The sequence below is a fragment of the Rhipicephalus microplus genome, chromosome X (assembly GCF_043290135.1).
Source record: "Rhipicephalus microplus isolate Deutch F79 chromosome X, USDA_Rmic, whole genome shotgun sequence".
Classification (NCBI taxonomy): Eukaryota; Metazoa; Arthropoda; class Arachnida; order Ixodida; family Ixodidae; genus Rhipicephalus; species Rhipicephalus microplus.
Window position 1 is genome coordinate 287677721 of NC_134710.1, and position 17370 is coordinate 287695090.

General features: G+C 46.3%; 1 protein-coding gene across 7 annotated transcripts in view; it reads right to left on the reverse strand.

Moving 5' to 3' along the window:
- Nucleotides 1-17370, reverse strand: part of Dora (zinc finger SWIM domain-containing dorado) — a 254430-nt gene that overhangs the window by 32019 nt on the left and 205041 nt on the right. For all 7 annotated transcript variants that reach the window (XM_075879288.1, XM_075879287.1, XM_075879290.1 and 4 more), the window contains exons 22-24: nt 16911-17232; nt 11424-11952; nt 5096-5264 (exon numbers count right to left, since the gene is read on the reverse strand). In XM_075879288.1, coding sequence (XP_075735403.1) covers nt 5096-5264; nt 11424-11952; nt 16911-17232 — 1020 coding nt within the window. The remainder of the gene's footprint in view (nt 1-5095; nt 5265-11423; nt 11953-16910; nt 17233-17370) is intronic.

Consider the following 17370-nt stretch of genomic DNA (forward strand, 5'->3'; position numbering starts at 1 on the left):
ACAATATGTGGCTTTCACTTAATGGTGTTCGTCCAATGCTTGCCAACGTTGCAGTTAGCATTTTTCTTTGCGCCACGTATAATGCACAGTCACAAAATATGTGAGCTATCGTTTCGCGCACTTGGCAGCGTTCACAATTTGGGCAGTCCGCACGGCCAATTAGGTGAGTGTAGTGGCGAGTGAAGGCGACGCCCAGGCGAATTCGGTGCAGTATATTAGCATGTCTTCGGCTGATTTTATCTGGAAGACGAAAAGTCATACCGGGGTCTGTTTCCCGCAGGCGCTTGTTCCGGTGATCTGGTAGCGACCAGTAAGTGGCAGCGCATTCGCGCATGAGTGATCTCAACAATGTGTTGACGTCACCTCGCGAGTAGGGTACTTTGACGTACATAGGAGCGTTGTATATTGCCGCTCTTGCTTCGCTATCGGCTGTTTCGTTGCCAACCAGGCCGCAGTGTCCAGGAATCCATTGGAGTGTAATCCATTGGAGTGAACGAGAGGGCGGCAGAGCAATCCAACCAGTCATGTCACAGGGATACCTCCGCGTGGTGGCGCCATGATATGTCCTCGCGCCCAATATTGGTGTAGCGGAGATGGTGTTTTTGGAGCAACCGCTCAAACATGGTCTTTGACGCAATAGTTTGCATCTGCCCTGAGTAGTTCTAGTTTCTCATACCACTCCCCATATCCATTTTTTCGAGGTTTTGGTCCAAGGGCACAGCCATGGCAGTAGTTAGAGAGAACAATGTGGTCCAAGTCCAGGACAGAATACAACTCGTTGACACAGCCAACACCGATGTGGCTTGTGTAGCTTTTTGTCATCCATGTGCCATCGTAACATCGATGTTCCCTGAAGCACATCCAAGGTCCCCATATATCTGACGCACCTTCTCTGCCCTTGCAGCCTTCATTGCTGTTGCAGCAGATGCTGTGGCAGGGTGGCTACACTTGCAGTACAGCCTCCGGTACAACTAGTGATGCGGTCCCCAATGGAAAATGTCCATGTGGCAAAAACTAACTGCAAGTGCAGTTTGATTTTTGCCCACTGACTACACAGCTCTTACTGCACGAACATTCACCTTAAGGGGGGACGCGGGGATCAGATAGCAAAAACAGCGAAAAAAATCTACTTTTGGTAAGCACTCATTTCGGCATCTGCAGTTCCTATTCTATGCCGTACCAAACCTATTTGGCTGAAAACCATCCCCAAATGCCCGAAAAAAAAAAATAAGTTTGTCAGCGCGATCGGGGAGAAAGAGGCTCAAAATCGCACAAAAACACCGATGTTCACAAAGCAAGTGTTCATCTCTCGCGCCACCGATTGCCGCCATCTTGGTATCCTTCGAAACGTCGAGCACATGGTTATAAGGGCAATCCGAGGGTCGTTTTATGAAACGGGGCATCCGATTGGCTGGCATGCTGCAAGGAGGCTCCCCATAGAGTGCTGTCACGACAATAGAGGAGGAGCCGCCGCGGTCATTTGCATCAAAAACCATGTTTCATGCACGTTTTTTTTACACTTGTTGCATGCACGCTGTTATAGAATCTCAATCGTTCAAAAAGAAGTTTCCGACGACTCACGCATTTGGAAAACCAAAGCGGAGGCCTCCTACGGCGAAAAAAGGCGCCGGTTAGCGGGAGCAGCAGAATATCCAACGACTGTTCTGGGATCAACGGGACACGTGAATGACATGCCAAGTTGCCTTGCACCGCGTCACTCCCAAGATCCCAGCGGTGAATCTAACAGTCACAGTGTGAAAGCATCGAAAACGCGTCGTCTGGTGATCGTCACGGAACACTGTCAACGAAGAACGCATCCTATGCTTCCCCGAGTACAACGACCCTCGACGCGCAGGCGCTCGCTTGCGTAGCCGACATGAAATCGCCGACTACCGTTCGGATGAAAGGTCGTTGTCAAAGTCTGCGAAAGTGCGCCGGTTATCTACGAAGGATCTTCGTCCGTCGACAAGCTTCGACGTGAACGATGATTCACCACGTGCGCTCCCTTCAAGTTGCTCAACACCGTCGACGAAGCGCCGAGATGAAATCGCCGATAGCCGGCGCTGTCGGCGATTTCAGGTCGCCGTCGCCGGCAAAGCCTGTGGAAACGCGCCTTTTATCAGGGAGCGTTTCCCACGCGTCGACGAGCTTCGACGGGCACTTTCATTCACCGTGTGCCAGTGATTCGAAAATGTACGCAACGTCATCAAATGAATATCGCACCATTCAGGCGCACTTGGAGACTCGCAACATATCAGCGGGAGCGGTGGAGGCGCAAGCATTGAGCGTTCGCGACTCTCTTCGCGCGGTCTTCACCATGAGCTATGCCCCCCTGGTCCTACGAGCTGGTGTACACACAAAGTTGCAGAGGCACAAGGACATGCACAACCAGCCCACAAGTACAAGCTTTCCAGCAGAGTTGCCAAAACGCTGTTGCCAGTGTATGAACGCCTTGCAGACACACAGCTGTCTGAACGGTGTAAAGGAGGGAAGACACACAATGCAGCTGAGAGCTTGCATTCTGTGATTTGGTCTCTATCCAAGGACCAACATGCCTCCCTTTTTGCTGTAGAGAGAGCAGTAAACGAAGAAGTAATGAAATATAATTCAGGATGCAAGCATATGTCCTCGGAACCGTGTGTTACATTGAGTGTGCGTCTTGGTTTTATGGCCCTCCAGAGGGCTCAAGAAAAAGACTGTTGCGTCTCAAAAAAGCGCGCAAAAATGAAGAAACCAAGGGACAGAGGTCCAAGAAGATGCCTCTTCACAGTGATGCCAAAGACTATATCCCTCGGGCATTTTAATAAAGGTGCAACATTTGCAAAACTTTAAAGGCCATTTCCTGTGATGTTTTTTTTTTTTCTAACCACCTTGCTCATGGAAAGCATTGCGCGACTATGGCTGGACCGATTGTCATTCTGTTTGTTTTATTGCAACTCGTAGACTGTCATACCTGAAGACAGTCTTCAAATATTATTTTAGGCTTCCATATTTTTTTAAATTTCACAGTTACTGAAAGGCAGGACTTGATGAAGCACATGCATATGCAGATAATGTTCAGCAGAATATTGTTAGGGCATTAAAAAAAAAACAACCTGGCACTGTCTTCGGCTACAAGCAATATGTACACATACATTAAAAGTTGTTCCAGCACATAAGCAAGTTTCCTTGCTGTGCCAGACTCTCCACGAGCAACAAACTCAAGAATGTTTTTATAAAATGAGAACTAGTAAAGCTATCTTTATGAAAATTTACATTCATCTCTTTAATGTGATTTTTAGTGTGTACCATAATTACTCGAATCTAACGCGCACCTTTTTTCCGGTTAAGCGAGTTCATAAATCGCATGCGCGTTAGAATCGAGTACGAAAAAAAAAAAATATACGTTCAATCTATTGCCATCGGCAAATCCAAAATGGCCGCCCCCCACGTGCGTCGGCATGGCGCGTCAGCCATTTCTGCCTATGTGTTTCCCATGTGCGGCACTTCGTACGTGTGCTGAGGAGTTTGTCATCTAGTAGTGCATTAGCATCGACGGCGTGGAAGGGCCGACTCCAAAATCTAGTGCACCACGATGCCGCTTTTAAAAGAAAAGCCATCGCGTGTGCGGAAACGGACGGAAATCGGGCCGCATCGCGGTCGTTTGGAGTTCCCGAAACGTGCGTGCGGGATCGGCGGAAACAAACGCAGAAGATTGTCGACAGCAAAGCTTCACGCAAAGGCTTCAATGGACCACAGCAGGGTCGGTTTCCGCAAATTAAAGAGCTGCTCGGCGAGTATGTGCTTGAGCGGCAGAGCGGCCCGTGACGACAGAACTGCTCCAAGTGCGGGCTATGCAATTAGTCTTAGAGAAAGGTCTAATGTGGAGCCAGTTTAAAGCGAGCAGGTGCTGGCTAACTAACTTTATGAAGAGGAAAGGCTTTTCCCTCCGAAGGGGAACATGCATATGCGAAAAGTTTTGCGGAGGAGTACGATGAAAAGCTTCACAGTTTTCAGAGGTTCGTCCTAAACTTGCGGCGCAACAACGGCTACCTGCTTGGGCAAATAGAGAATGCCGATCAGACGCCTCTTTACTTCGACATGCCTGGCACCACAACCGCCGAGAAGAAGGGGGCGAAGCAAGTTCGCGTGCTGACATTGGTCCTCGGTAAAACTGCAGTGACGGCAATGCTCTGTTACACGTCAGATGGGCACAAGCTTCGCCCGTACCTCATATTTAAATGGAAGACGCTCCCGAAAGGAGTCGTTTTTTCGAGTGGTGTGATCGTGCGGGCCAGCGAGAAGAATGGGTGTGCGTTGCAAGCGATGTCTCACGTTTTTTTTTTTTTTTCGCGGTAAAAATCGGGTGCGCGTTACATTCGAGGGCGCGGTAGAATCGAGTAAATACGGTATACCGAATTTCATGAACCTAGGCCAAGAAACAAAAAAGTTACAAACGATCCCCACATCCCCCTTAAATGGATTGATATGCTGAGGACAAGCACACATTGGAGATGACCATTCTTTACATATTAATCTACAGTGGTCACATAGCACTTCTATTTTAGTCCCGAGCCCAAGAGAAAGTCCAGTTTCAAAACAAACTGGGGCCCTTCCACAGTGCTGGTAGCAAAATCCAGACTGCAGCTTATTAGATACATAGATATGCGAGGTTCAACGTCCCAAAACCACCATATGATTATGAGAAACGCCGTAGTGGAGGACTCCGAAAATTTCGACCACCTGGGGTTCTTTTAACATGCACCCATATCTGAGCACACGGGCCTACAGCATTTCCGCCTCTATCGGAAATGCAGCCACCGCAGCCGGGATTCGATCCCGTGACCTGCGGATCAGCAACCGAGTACCTTAGCCACTAGACCACCGTGGCGTGGCGGCAGACGAACGAATGGAAGACAGAAAGTTAGGTGGGCCGATGAGATTAATTAGTTCGCAAGTATAACGTGACAGCAGAAAGCACAAGGCTGGGTTGATTAGCTGATCGTGGGAGAGAGGCCTTTGCCCTGCAGTGGGCGTAGTGAGGCTGATAATGAAAATGGCATTTGCACACCGTTCCAATGCTAGAAAGCAGAAAAGGTTATATGCAACATCTTACCTAGTTTTTTGGCCACTCCTAGAAGCCACTTGACATCTTCTCCATAAGGCGGGTTTCGTGCATACTTCGCTTGAGGCCTGTCATCATGCACCCTGCGAGCCAGCGTCTCCATGGCGAGAAGCCCAACACGATAGGATGACAGGAGATAGTTCAGCTGCGTCTGATTTAGCTGAAAAATGAACAGAAGTCATCAGTACTACATCTACACTATCACACGTCTAGAGCATGTACAAAATAAAAATATTTCAAATTAACAGAATGATAACTTCACAAGTAAACCATAAACTACCATGCCACAGCTTTGTTAAATTCAAACACCATCAGACCATCTTTACACCTGCTTAACCCCTTAAATGCTTTAAACAAGCAGAGCTCGTCCTGTTCAAACTGTCACCAAGCCGCTTTGGATGAGTAGAACTCATCTTAGCAAAATAGGTACTCACTCCCCTCTAGCGTTCAGGTGGAGAAGAGTGCACATACAGTTTACATTACATGTCATCCACCAGATGGCAGCATTTTCTCGAGAATTTATTTTTCTCCTGCGGCAGGAGCCTTGTTCTTGTAGGGAAAGACAGCGTGCGGTGGCAGCGACACATGCATAGCTGGCCCATGAACACGAAAAAAAAAATGCTATTCGTTTTCGCGATATTCTCAGAGATATGATGATTTGAGTAAAGATATTTATCGTGTGCCCAGAAGTGAAGACATTAATGATAATGAATTGAGTAGCTGCTTCAATGATGATGAAGACAGCTCAGACATGAACATTGCGAGTGCCTGCCAGTGAAGCCGCCTTACATTATTCCGCATTTTGAAATTTTCCATGCAGCCCCATTTCAGGAGTAAAATACCCTAAGGGTGCTTAGCCAACAGAAGTGAAGAAAGATGTGGCATCTGTAACTGTTTGGTTTATAAAGTTTTTAAATGTTATTCGCAGCGGGTAGCTGGTTTTCTTTGTATTGTTTAGAAATAGACTTTATTCCATTGATCTCACTAAGTATATGGAGAAAGTATTTCTTCAACATCGACTAGCTACTCTTTTAGTACAACCACTCGAAATCAGCAATAACAAGGCACTTCTTGACCAGAAATTTCAAAAAAAAAGAAAAAAAGAAGAGCAGTTAAGTGGTTAATAAAGAAAGTAGGTATGGCACGGTATGGTAAGAGGACAGGGACGAAATGGAAGCACAAACTAAAAAAAATTGCTTTTTTCACTTCGTTCCTGTATTTTTAGTGCCGTACCTATTTTCCTCACATAATGACTTAACTCACTCACCAACAAACCTGTTTACACCTGCATCAATGAGAAAAAACAGATACTGTAAAAACCGAAATACTACAAGCTGAATTACAAAAAAAACAAAAAAGTTGATTCTCATCTTATATACTGGTCACTGGAACAAAGATATTGGAAGTCTGACCAACTGGAGTCAGCCCTCTCCATCGACATCCCAATCATCAGCGTCGCTTTGTTTACTGCCTGTCTTGTGCTGTAGAGGCCTCATTTAGAGTTTTTGTTGATGTATTGTGAACTGTATCTGAGCTCTGAGCCAGTTTTTTTTTTTCTTGTTCTTGATCGATGGCCGACGGAAGCTCACTGTAGCATTCAAGAAAACAGCAATCGAGCTTGCGAAGGCATGAACAAATCTGGCCTGAATTGTGTGGGAGATGTGTTGGGAGGTAGCGCAGTGAATGCAAGCGAGCTGAGAGTCACAAACCAAAACTGAAAGTTTATAATGCACGGGTGCTCTTGCTGCTCCAATCTCGCTAGATACTCGTTTTTTGTTGCTTCCTACGGCGCAAGCAGCTCTAGTTAAAGCTGCATGTCTGGCTATTATGAATGGGTAGATAGAGTGCAGCACAGAAGCATTTGCTACTGGTCGATTACATCATGCAGCAGTCAGATAACTTTTTTTCAGAGCCAGACTGCAGCGTATCTAAAATTGCAAATGAAGGTTGTAGACCTTATATGAAAGTGGCGCTCGCATCACGATTGCTACCGGTGAACTCAGTGCGAGTCCTAAATAAAAAGTCTACATCTTTGCGACGTTCTATGAAGATAACACTTGAGCTCATCTTATGGCGGCTTTTGGCGCTCTGCGACGTGCGTGGAACTTGCACGTAAACACGCGTATAATTGAATAGCATTTTCACTGAGCACCATTTTAAATTGTGCTCGTTTCGTAGCACAGGCGCCTTCGAATACTTTGGCCATTTCAGACTTCTTACTCAGTTACGTAGAGCACCTAGATGCTCTTGAGAAAGATTCGTGCCAGCTTCGCGTGTAACAATCAAACCTGATAGGCTATGCCTTCTCTGTAGATAAGTATTACAAAGTGCACTATCATACAAGCATGCAAATAAAACGTTTTGATTTATCCTTCGTTTTTTCTTTTTCAACCTGTTTATAACAATAACTGGTTGTAATAATGAGATTTCTTTGGTACTTAGATATCGCTATAAGTGAACTGAACTCTATTTGAATTCACTTTGCACACAAAACCTTGTTTTGCATAACTCTAGTTTTAAGGGGAGACGCGGGTAGAAAAGTCGCGGTTTTCTTTAAAAAAAAAAATCACTTTTTTGGTTTCTTTTATATTGTCATCTTTGGTATATGAACCTTTATTTCTGTAAATATCAAGCCGCAGTTTGCACAAGAAGTCACCGAAAAGTGCGCCTGTGACACCAGAATTCATCAAAAGTTGCAAAAGTTCGCGCCGTTTGCATTGTTGCGACGCGGTTGGGCAGTGCAGCCCAACCGCGTGCAGTGCAGCCTAACATGGCAGTGCAGCCCAACATACTCTTGAAGGTATGTAGAGTGCCATTATCTACTTGAAATTGCGCTACCTCTCAATAGTAATTACAATAAAACAAGGTTATGTTTCAGGTAACTGAAACAATGATTGAAATGTCATTTTTTTTTAGCACTTTCCAGTAACTGTACCAATTTCTTTGCTAGATATTGGCCCTCTATGATCTACAAAGAACTAAATAAACCATAGCACGATACTTTGTGTGAAAGTTTAGTACATGAAAATGTGCCCGTACAGACAGCTATAATTTGTCATTTAGTATAATATAACTCAGTAACTATATCAGCTACACAAAAACTTATTGTAGATTTGAAATCTACGTGAAGAACTCTCTAATTAGCTAAATTTCCAAGTCTCTAGCGCAAATAATAATAAAAAAAGCTTTTTCGGGGAATGTCTCCTCTTAATCGTGATTATGTTTGAAGCAGGTGTGTATTACTGAAATTGAACTGTATACAGTTAAACCTAGATATAACGAAATTGATGAATTCCTGGAAAAATCCATCATAAAGAGGATTTCGTTAAATGCAGATTTCAGTATGAAAATTCAGTAAATAAACGCGCAAATTAAACAAGACGGGGACTGAAGGCAGAGCTGACCTAAAGCTCTTATTTTATAGTAAAAACTGTTATTTTTGCCATTGAAATTATATGGACCCTCTCGACGTTTTTTTGCCACCGTCACCATGTTCCGAAAAAAGTCCAAATTGATAACATGCCCCCACGCATCGTAACTTTCACGAGCGGGTGAAAGCATGCAAGCGCTGCTGAAGCAGAGATCAAGTGAGTTGGCCCATCCCAATCATCTGGAAAATGCATAACATCTCCTGCGTGTTGGAACTGCCATCCAATGCTCAAACAGAAAGTAAACCACCAGTCTTGAACGAGCATGAAACAGGCGGTCAATACCGCTGGCACACTTGATATCTCGGTGAGTATCAGTGCGGTTTCAATGCGAAGGAACTGTGGTTCCTGCAGCGGCAGTATTTGCTAACACCAGCCTTTTGTAGAAGTTCCATGATATCGAACTCAAAAGAGTTGGCTGCCAGCCTTACTTCTTATACCATTACAATTGTTTGCTATTGCGTTTGTTGCATTGCATTCAACACTCCGTCGTGTTGCCATAACTAATTGGCTAATCGTAAAAGCTAGCAACCTGCGAACTCGCGGCGTGGTTGCAAGATAGAAGCAAGTGACGAGTCGACCTCCGAAGATTCGTCGTCACCGCGGTCTCTGAGATTTTCGATCAGTGGCTAATCTGACATTCCCTCAGAGGTGACGACACGGTTGTCCGAAATTAAGAAAAGCCACAGTTTCGCCAGATGGGTGAAGCAACGAATGCGATAGCAACAACCTTGAATGTAACGCTGAGAACGACAATCGGATCGAAACATGCAGCGCGCTGCTCATGCAGAAATGACACATGAAAACAACATGCACAGGATGAGAGCAAACTAACAAAGTTTACCGCTCGACACTTAATGCGCTGTTTAAACAAAAATGAGGCACGAAACCTAATCAAAGCACATACCATATTTACTTGCGTAATCCTCGCACTCGCATAATTCTCGCACTCCCCACATCGCCCAAGAAAAATACGATTTCTTTTTTCCTCGAGTAATTATCGCACCCCAGAAAACTGCCGCAATAATGTCGTCAGCTCGTTCCAGCCACTGATGATGATAGCGCACGCCATTTGACGCCATCTCTTAAGCATCAAGCATACTATTGCACGCAAATTCAATCCAATCCAAGCCAAGCCGAAGTGGCCAGTGCGCGCTGCGGCGTGTTTTGTATGCTGTGTCGGTAATCTTGGCACATTATGGTGTGATACTGAAGCTACACGGCTGCTTCAAGTTGCAAGTGATAGATGACAACGGCACTAAACGACGGCAACAGGGCCGCCGGTAGGCCCTTCGTAGTCTACGAGTTTTGTGATCGCTACTGGTGACGGCAGCTGAAAGCCACTAAGACGCGTTGGGCCTGCCGTGGGCCTAAAACTGGGATTGGATTGGATAATTTTTATTTCGTCAGAAGGAAACTGCTGACGATTCTGTTAAATAGTCATAAGCCCAATACTGACGTCCTACGCTTACCTTTTGAGGGCTCCTGTTGGGCGACGAACGCTACCATTACTCCCGCAACGCCCACAAGCTTTGCGTATGGTATTCTAATTCTCGACTATTTGCTTGCACTTTTTGTGTCTCAAATAAATCTTGCCTTGTGTTGAACCCCTACTTTTATTGTTGAGGTAACTCTTAATTAGTACTTCTCAAAGCTTGCTGTTAGTTGCTGGTGTGAGAATACCGATTTGCGGCCACTTCGTTTTTTTTTTTTTTTTTTCGCTCGGTACGCTCTTGTGAAAAGTTCTTCCCGCGTAATTCTCGCACCCCCCAACTTAGCATCGCTTTTTCTGCAAAAAAAGTGCGAGGATTATGCGAGTAAATACGGTATATAAGTGCAAACTAACAAGCGCCCCAGTTGTTACTTGGCTGTTTTTGAAAAGCGTGCCCTTTTCGCAAACGGCTCCTGTCTAGTGAGCGAAGTCATCTTTGCGTGCCGGCAAATAAACACAATCGTTCTGGTCGAAGGCACGCGATTCTCCCCACCCAAGGATAAGCGTGCGAACACAAGCATTTAGCCCCCTCACCCCCCTCACCCCCACTCCAATCTGCCGGGCAAAGTATGCGTGGGAGACAAGCAGGCATCAGTGCATCCTGACAAGCTGGGCGCCGAGCGCGGGCGGCCTTTTCTGTCTTCTTCTTGAGTTTTCATGTTGGATACGTATACATATACAGTGAATGACGGCGGCGGCGACGGCAAAAAACCAGCTAACACTGTTCATATAATCGCTATCGCAATAAAAAAAAAGAGCAAAGCCGAATGTAGTCGAGGGCCACATCATGCACACACAGTGTAGCTATGCATGCACGCAGGGCGTCGAAAACGAAGAGCGAACTACACAGACACAGACACCACAGAAAACTATTGGTTCAATAAAGTGCCCACCATTCGCAGCGCGAACCCAAATATGTGACACTAAGCAAAAGTGCAGCACTGCCAACGGGCAAAAAGTAGTTTTTTTTTTTGGGATTGTGGGGAAGGGGAGGAGGCACACCCACACAGGTGCCCGTGGCGGCGAGAACGGCGGCAACGCCGGCTCGTGGGGTCCAGGCCTGCCTCGCACTCACTCTCGCCTGGTGCGCCCTGCGCGCTTCCGCCGCTTCGCATTTCATCGGTGCCGGGCCAACCGCGGAAGATGCATGCTCGTACCAAAATGCCGAAATGCAGAGCAAAATTTCTAGATTGTCTGTGGGGAAAATTTGTTCTATCAAGATTGTCTCCCGCCGTTGCTTTGTTAAATAAAGGTCACAAATACATGTGCTTTCTATAGAGCAACAGCAGGGAATAGAAAAACTTTGTTATATCGAGGAATTTGTTATACAGAGGTTCGTTATAAGCAGGTTTAACTGTACTAGTACTTTTACGGTTTTGAGCCCTGAAAGGGGGCTTACCTGGTGCACCTGTCCTTGTTGAGGAGCTGCTGGGGGCGGTGGAGGTGCAGGAGGCGGAGCGGCCATTGATAGCACTGCTCGAGCCATGGGTGTCACGTGCACGCCAATCATTTGATGTGTGTATGCAGGAGGTGGTGCCTGCGGTGGAGCACCATGCCGACTGGCAGCAGCATAAAACTGGGCGTGGCTGGGCAAAGGAGGGTACTGGTATGTCGGTGGAGCCTGAAGGTAGGCGGGGTGCTGGGTAACCAGCAAGTGAGGGTGGTGGAAAGCCGGAAGGCTACCAATATATGGGTAAGGGGGTGCCCGGTATGGTAGCGTGTACTGAAGTGGTGGAACCATGGGAAGCTGTGGTGCTGGAGCGGGACTCAAGCTATCCATGACAAAGGATGCTGCAACATCAGGCAGGCCGTTCCCTTCTAAAGATGGTGCAGCCAAGCCTGGAGGGGAGTTCCCACGAGGTGCTGCATCCCCTCCAGAGGCAGGAGCATCTCCTGTCCCTTGGGTAGTTTCCTCATACAGCTCAAACCTGGGTAAGGGCATGACAGAAGATGAGTGAATAAAAGCACTCAAGAGTAAAGCAAGATTTCTGCCCGTTATACAGTGAGTACAATGCCTAAAAACAAGTTCAACATCATTTTAAGCCCATTTGAAATTATACAAGCATTGATACCACCCAGGGCTATTCCCATGACCACATCCATAGGTACGATCCTCAGATGGTCAATTTAACTTTTTTATTCTTCACTGTGGATTTAAAGGGGTCGTGAATTGAAAATGAAGCTGCCCTGTTGTAATCTTCCCTGCTTCAATAAGGATCAGACATACAGATTCCAAAATAATTCGGTGCAATATTCAGTCTATAATTCATAACGACTGAAATCGCTGATTGATTCAGCTCTTAAACAACCAATTGGCCCTACCGGCCACCAAAGGCATTTCATGGTAACAAATGTTTTAAACATACCATAAGCATTCTTTTGCTCTAAAATGATAGATTTACAAGAACCTAGGAAAGGAAAAGATAACACAGCAATTTTCGTGCTCTGAGCTGTGTGTACTATGGAAGTACTGCAAGTGATCTGCTTGGTTCCGCTTTCAAGTACATCCGAGCTCCACCAAGTGTCAACTTCACTTGCTTGGTGCAGCATCCCAGTGTTTTCCTAACTGGCTACATTATGTTGTTTTACGTTCTGTTTTACTTAGACATAGCTATGGCTTAGCCATAGCTATGTCTACTATATTGCACAGTCCAAGAGTGCTGCAAAACTTAAAAGTGGAAACAAGGTTCGCAGCAGCTTCACGGCACCACAATCGAGACAGTACAATGCTACAAACCTTGGACAACTATGGCTCAGCAAACATAGCTGCATCGCCATGTTTTGTCCCAGACAGAGACTTCACATTGGCTGAATTAAAGTGACATCAGCTGTACCATTGAGGGGAACGTGAGTGGGGAATCACAATCATGCTTTTATAACTATTAAATGTACCTGGACGATGAAACGAGTTCAGGTATAGTATAGAATAGATGGCCTGGATTCTGCAGATGTCCACCATTTTGATTTTTTCCAAATTCCTTGACTTTTCCAGGTTTTCTACGATGATTATATACGCAAATTCCATGCTTGGAAAACTATGTGCAAAGAAAACAAGCCCTCGAGAGGCAAAACAATTTAAAAATCAGCACTCATATAGAATAAGTAATCATATTTGTCACACAAGCTCAGAATGTTCCGAGTGCGTGCGGTAAATAAGAAAGTGGTACATTTGGTCAAAATAAAACCTCTGAGCCAGGCAGTGAGCGTAATGGCTGTTTGATGTATTGAAAAACTAAGCAGCAAACTCACGACTTCAAGTTGACTGCAGCTGAAAGTTGGAAGGAGCCCGCAATAGACCGACAACACAGCCAAAACTGCTTGGAAACGAAGTTGCACAGTCTCGCGACATCTGTGTAAAAAGGGGAAGCCAGATTCCGGCCGGTATGGCACACGGGAGGACTTGCACGCTTTTTGCCTGCCACTCAACAAAACGTCGAAAGTGTGACCGCTTTGCTTGAGCGTAATCCGCGTGTTAGGTGCCGCATTGCGATGCGCTTGCTCATAGCTGTTGACCACATGGCAGCCAACTTGCCGCTTCGGGGGTCCTGGTATTCAGCTGTGGAAACGGTGAATATTTCGTGGGCGGCGGAGACGGCTAAATGCGCGCAAAACTGTTTTCGCGAAGCCGACTTTGTTGACATCGGGCCCGATTCCGAGCCTGAAGTTTCCGAATAGGATCACCCCGGCAGCGATTCGTGGCAGCGCGTCGACTCCAACATGGGAGAGCGGGTGGTACATCTGCTGCGATGGTTTAATCACGGCCGATGATGATGCCGACACAGCGGAACCATGCACGAATTAGGGCATTGTGAATGAAGTACGTGGTGAAAGCGATTTGAAGGAATCGGATTGCGAGAACGACGAAACTTTGGAGCCAGTGCCTCATGCAGCTTATGCCACGGGCCTCGGCGAACTAGCACCCTGCGGTTTTAAATGAACTTGAGACCACCCTTATCACTTCTGTTCTTCGAAACACGTGCATCATGAACTTTTTTGGGCAAAAAAGTGTGTTTTCACTCACAACTTTTTAAACGCTGTGCTTCATTTACTACGAACTTCGGGATACAGCGAACGGATGCCGCGTCAGGCTCAGGTTCGTTATAAGCGGGCTTGACTGTTTATATAAAGAAATCAATAAAGGACAGTCTGGCGGAATTCGCGATGCATGCGAACCTCTGAGTACCGGTTGCTCTAGCAATTCGTGCACTTGCACTGCGGGCGGAGTTCTTGCCTATAACGCCTACTTCGAAAACTCTGTTCAGAAGCTTCAACGGTAATGTTTTTCAGTTAGAACACATTGCGAATTTCATCACACTGCCCATTATTAAATTCTTTATTGTACTGGAAAAAATGGGCCAATGGTCGTGTCATGACGTGGTGATGCTGCGAGGAGCAGACAACATGCTGCCCTCATGTCACTGTTGTGTTGCAATGAAGATGTCTTGTGTTTAGCAGGCGTGTGTTTTGCAGGCGTGCATTTCAGTTGATCTTTTTTTGTTTGTTTGCTTTTGCGGTGGCAGTGGCGAGGCCTGGCATTTCCTTTTGTTAGCGGAAAAATTGTGACCAAGAATTGCTAGAAAGCATAACCCTTGCAGCCGAAACTAGCTGCAGAACAAAGGACCAGCCCTACTTATTTTGAATAATTTGAAGTTCCACTTTCCATTTTTTGTATGTTTCATTAATTTGAAAGCCCGCTTAATTCGAAGATTTCCCACAATTTCAGGGACTTCGAAAGGTTTTACTGTATCAAGCCAGCATTGCCACACCTTTTGTTCCCTTAACATAAAGTTATAGCAAATTTCTCTGATGAGAGCACAATATCCTAAAGTTTTCCTTGATTTTTTTCCAGACTATCCGGAATTACTGAGAGTACCCAGTATTCCCAGTCGGTAGTGACCCTCAATTTTGCGAAAAAATGGTGTACTAATAAAGCCACAGGAAATAAAACAACTATTTTGGCTGATTTTGATTTCTCCCCTTGCCTTGCAGGGCACTCTTCTCTGCAACAGAAGCTTTGGGGAAACACTCGGCAGCATATTACAGTCCCTGTAGTACCTGGGTATAATACACAACAGTGACTGCCAAAAAAAGAAAAAGAGAGAGAGGCCCTTAAAGGACCCATGACAGCGAAAGTTTTGTTTGTGGGACTTTTTCACAGTAATTTGTAGCATTGTATCTCGCAATGCCAAAATTGAATCATAAATGCTCCAACGCATGACATAACTAATGCTAGCATTGTTAATTCAGAACGATTTTATGTCAGTTCGAAATGTCTACCATAAGAAAGAAGTACCATAAGAAACAACCACCCCACAGCGGGGCAGCACCTGAGACTACGTGCACTCAAGCTTTGGTGACACTGTACGTGCCCTTTTTAAACAGGGGGATCCGCGGGCGGTCAAGAATGAAACGGTGCAGGTGCTTTGAACGTGTCCCCACACAAACCACCTTGAGAGCAGCTAAAAACAGAGCAAGAAGGATGACAAACAGTCCTCGCCAGGAGCCAGACAGGGTATTGTCCGCACCCAGCAAATGTTCTCTGACACTGACTAAACAGTCGACGTCCGATTTCCCAGACGCCCGAAATTCCGGACATGCCCGATTTCTCGGACTCGTCTGTGACATCGTCAAGTTCCATGTCAAGTCAATGTATTAAAAAGTTCAAAACTCCGGACGCTTATAGCTTTTGGCATCCGATTTCCTGGACTTTTTACTGTTAATCGCCAACCCAAAGTCACCACCGATGTTGCCATTTTGGTTGTTTTCACATCGCCGCGCCGCCAACCGCCGCACCGCGTCACGGCTGCCATAACCTCGAAACCGCATGTGTCAATCCATTGCCAGCCGTTCCTTAGGGGCTTAGCCAAGCCAAACCTTACTGTGTTCATTCACGTGCTATTTTGTCAGCTCTGCGGTCCTGGTCTACGTTTCCCGACCTTCAGCACCCACCGAGTTCCTAGCTGTTTCGTGTTGCACTTTTCATCGAGCGGATTCGCCGTTTACAGCGATGGCACCGACTGCTCCTTCATCTTCGTCCGCGCTTTCGAAGCGCACAAAGTATCCTCATCATAAGCTCACGATGGGAAAAGCTACGCTGTTGACCTCAGGTCTGTTGTCTGCATGCTAGCGGAATCGTGGAAGGCGGTTATGCAAGAAATTCTGCGGAACTGTTTTCGCCACGCAGGCTTCACACTCAATGCCGAGACAGCCGTCTCGCCTTAAGGGGGGACGCGGGTCTTAGAAAAGTAAAAGTTGGCCAAAAAATCGATTTTGAGAAAAACGCATTTTTCGAATCTTTGAACCTATAAGCACCTCTCCTCAAATTATTAACGCTAAATTCGATAAAAAAAATAGGTTAAAATCTATTTTCAAACCATCACGGGAGTCGCAAAACAACCCGCAAAACAGAAAATTTGTTCGAACTTCCCCAGCGCGCCGCCAGCGAAGCCGCCGGCGGATCGGCGCCATCTTGGGCTTGTTTTGAAGCTGGTTCCTTTGTGCGCGTTTTGCGGGCTCTCAAAATGGCGTAGCTCCAACACAACGACTGCCCTCCCCCGTTTTGCGAAGCCGTCTGCCGAACCGCTGATTGGCTAGAGCGCGCGCGTGCCGGCGAGCTCCCGCGTCTCGCGCTTACCATTGGCTGGCGCGGCGGCGCGGCCACGGTTGCTCGCTCTTTTTTTTTGTTTGGTTTTGCTCTTTGTGAGTACATAATAACTGTGAGAGCACAATCGCATACTGTTAATAATGTGGTTGCCAGATAGTTTAGGCCTCAAATAGCTAAAATCATGCTACATGCGGTCTACTGTATTTCAATATGCTATTCATGCACAATAACAATGAAAACACCGCACTGCAAGCTTGGAAGAGAACCTTATCACAAACATACCATCGGCGAGCAACGTCGAAAAGAACCTCTGGGTAAACGCCGCCTCCTTTGGCAGCAGACTCCACAGCCAAGCATGCCTGCTCAAGCACAGCAGCAGACTGCTCCTTGCACTGGAGTAGGGCTCGCTGGATTTCATTAGGGTTGAGAGCGTGTGCATGCGGTAAGCAGGACAAGGCCAGCTGTGCAGCGGCCCGCACCATGGCTGGATCCCGGCCTCGCGATGCCTTGTCTGCCAAAGACGCCACTTCCGGGGGTGTCAGGTGGCCCTCCCATGTGTCCATTAGAAACATGAGGGCACTGCTGCCTATTTCCATGGCTTGCCCTGGGTCCCAATACAACGGCTGTTGGTAAAGCTCTGTTTTTCTTCAACTTGGCATCATACATGCATCACATGTGGCTTCACATGGGTATTACTGGGGACGTTAATCATTGCTTGGTTTTGAAGATTATTAATTTTATT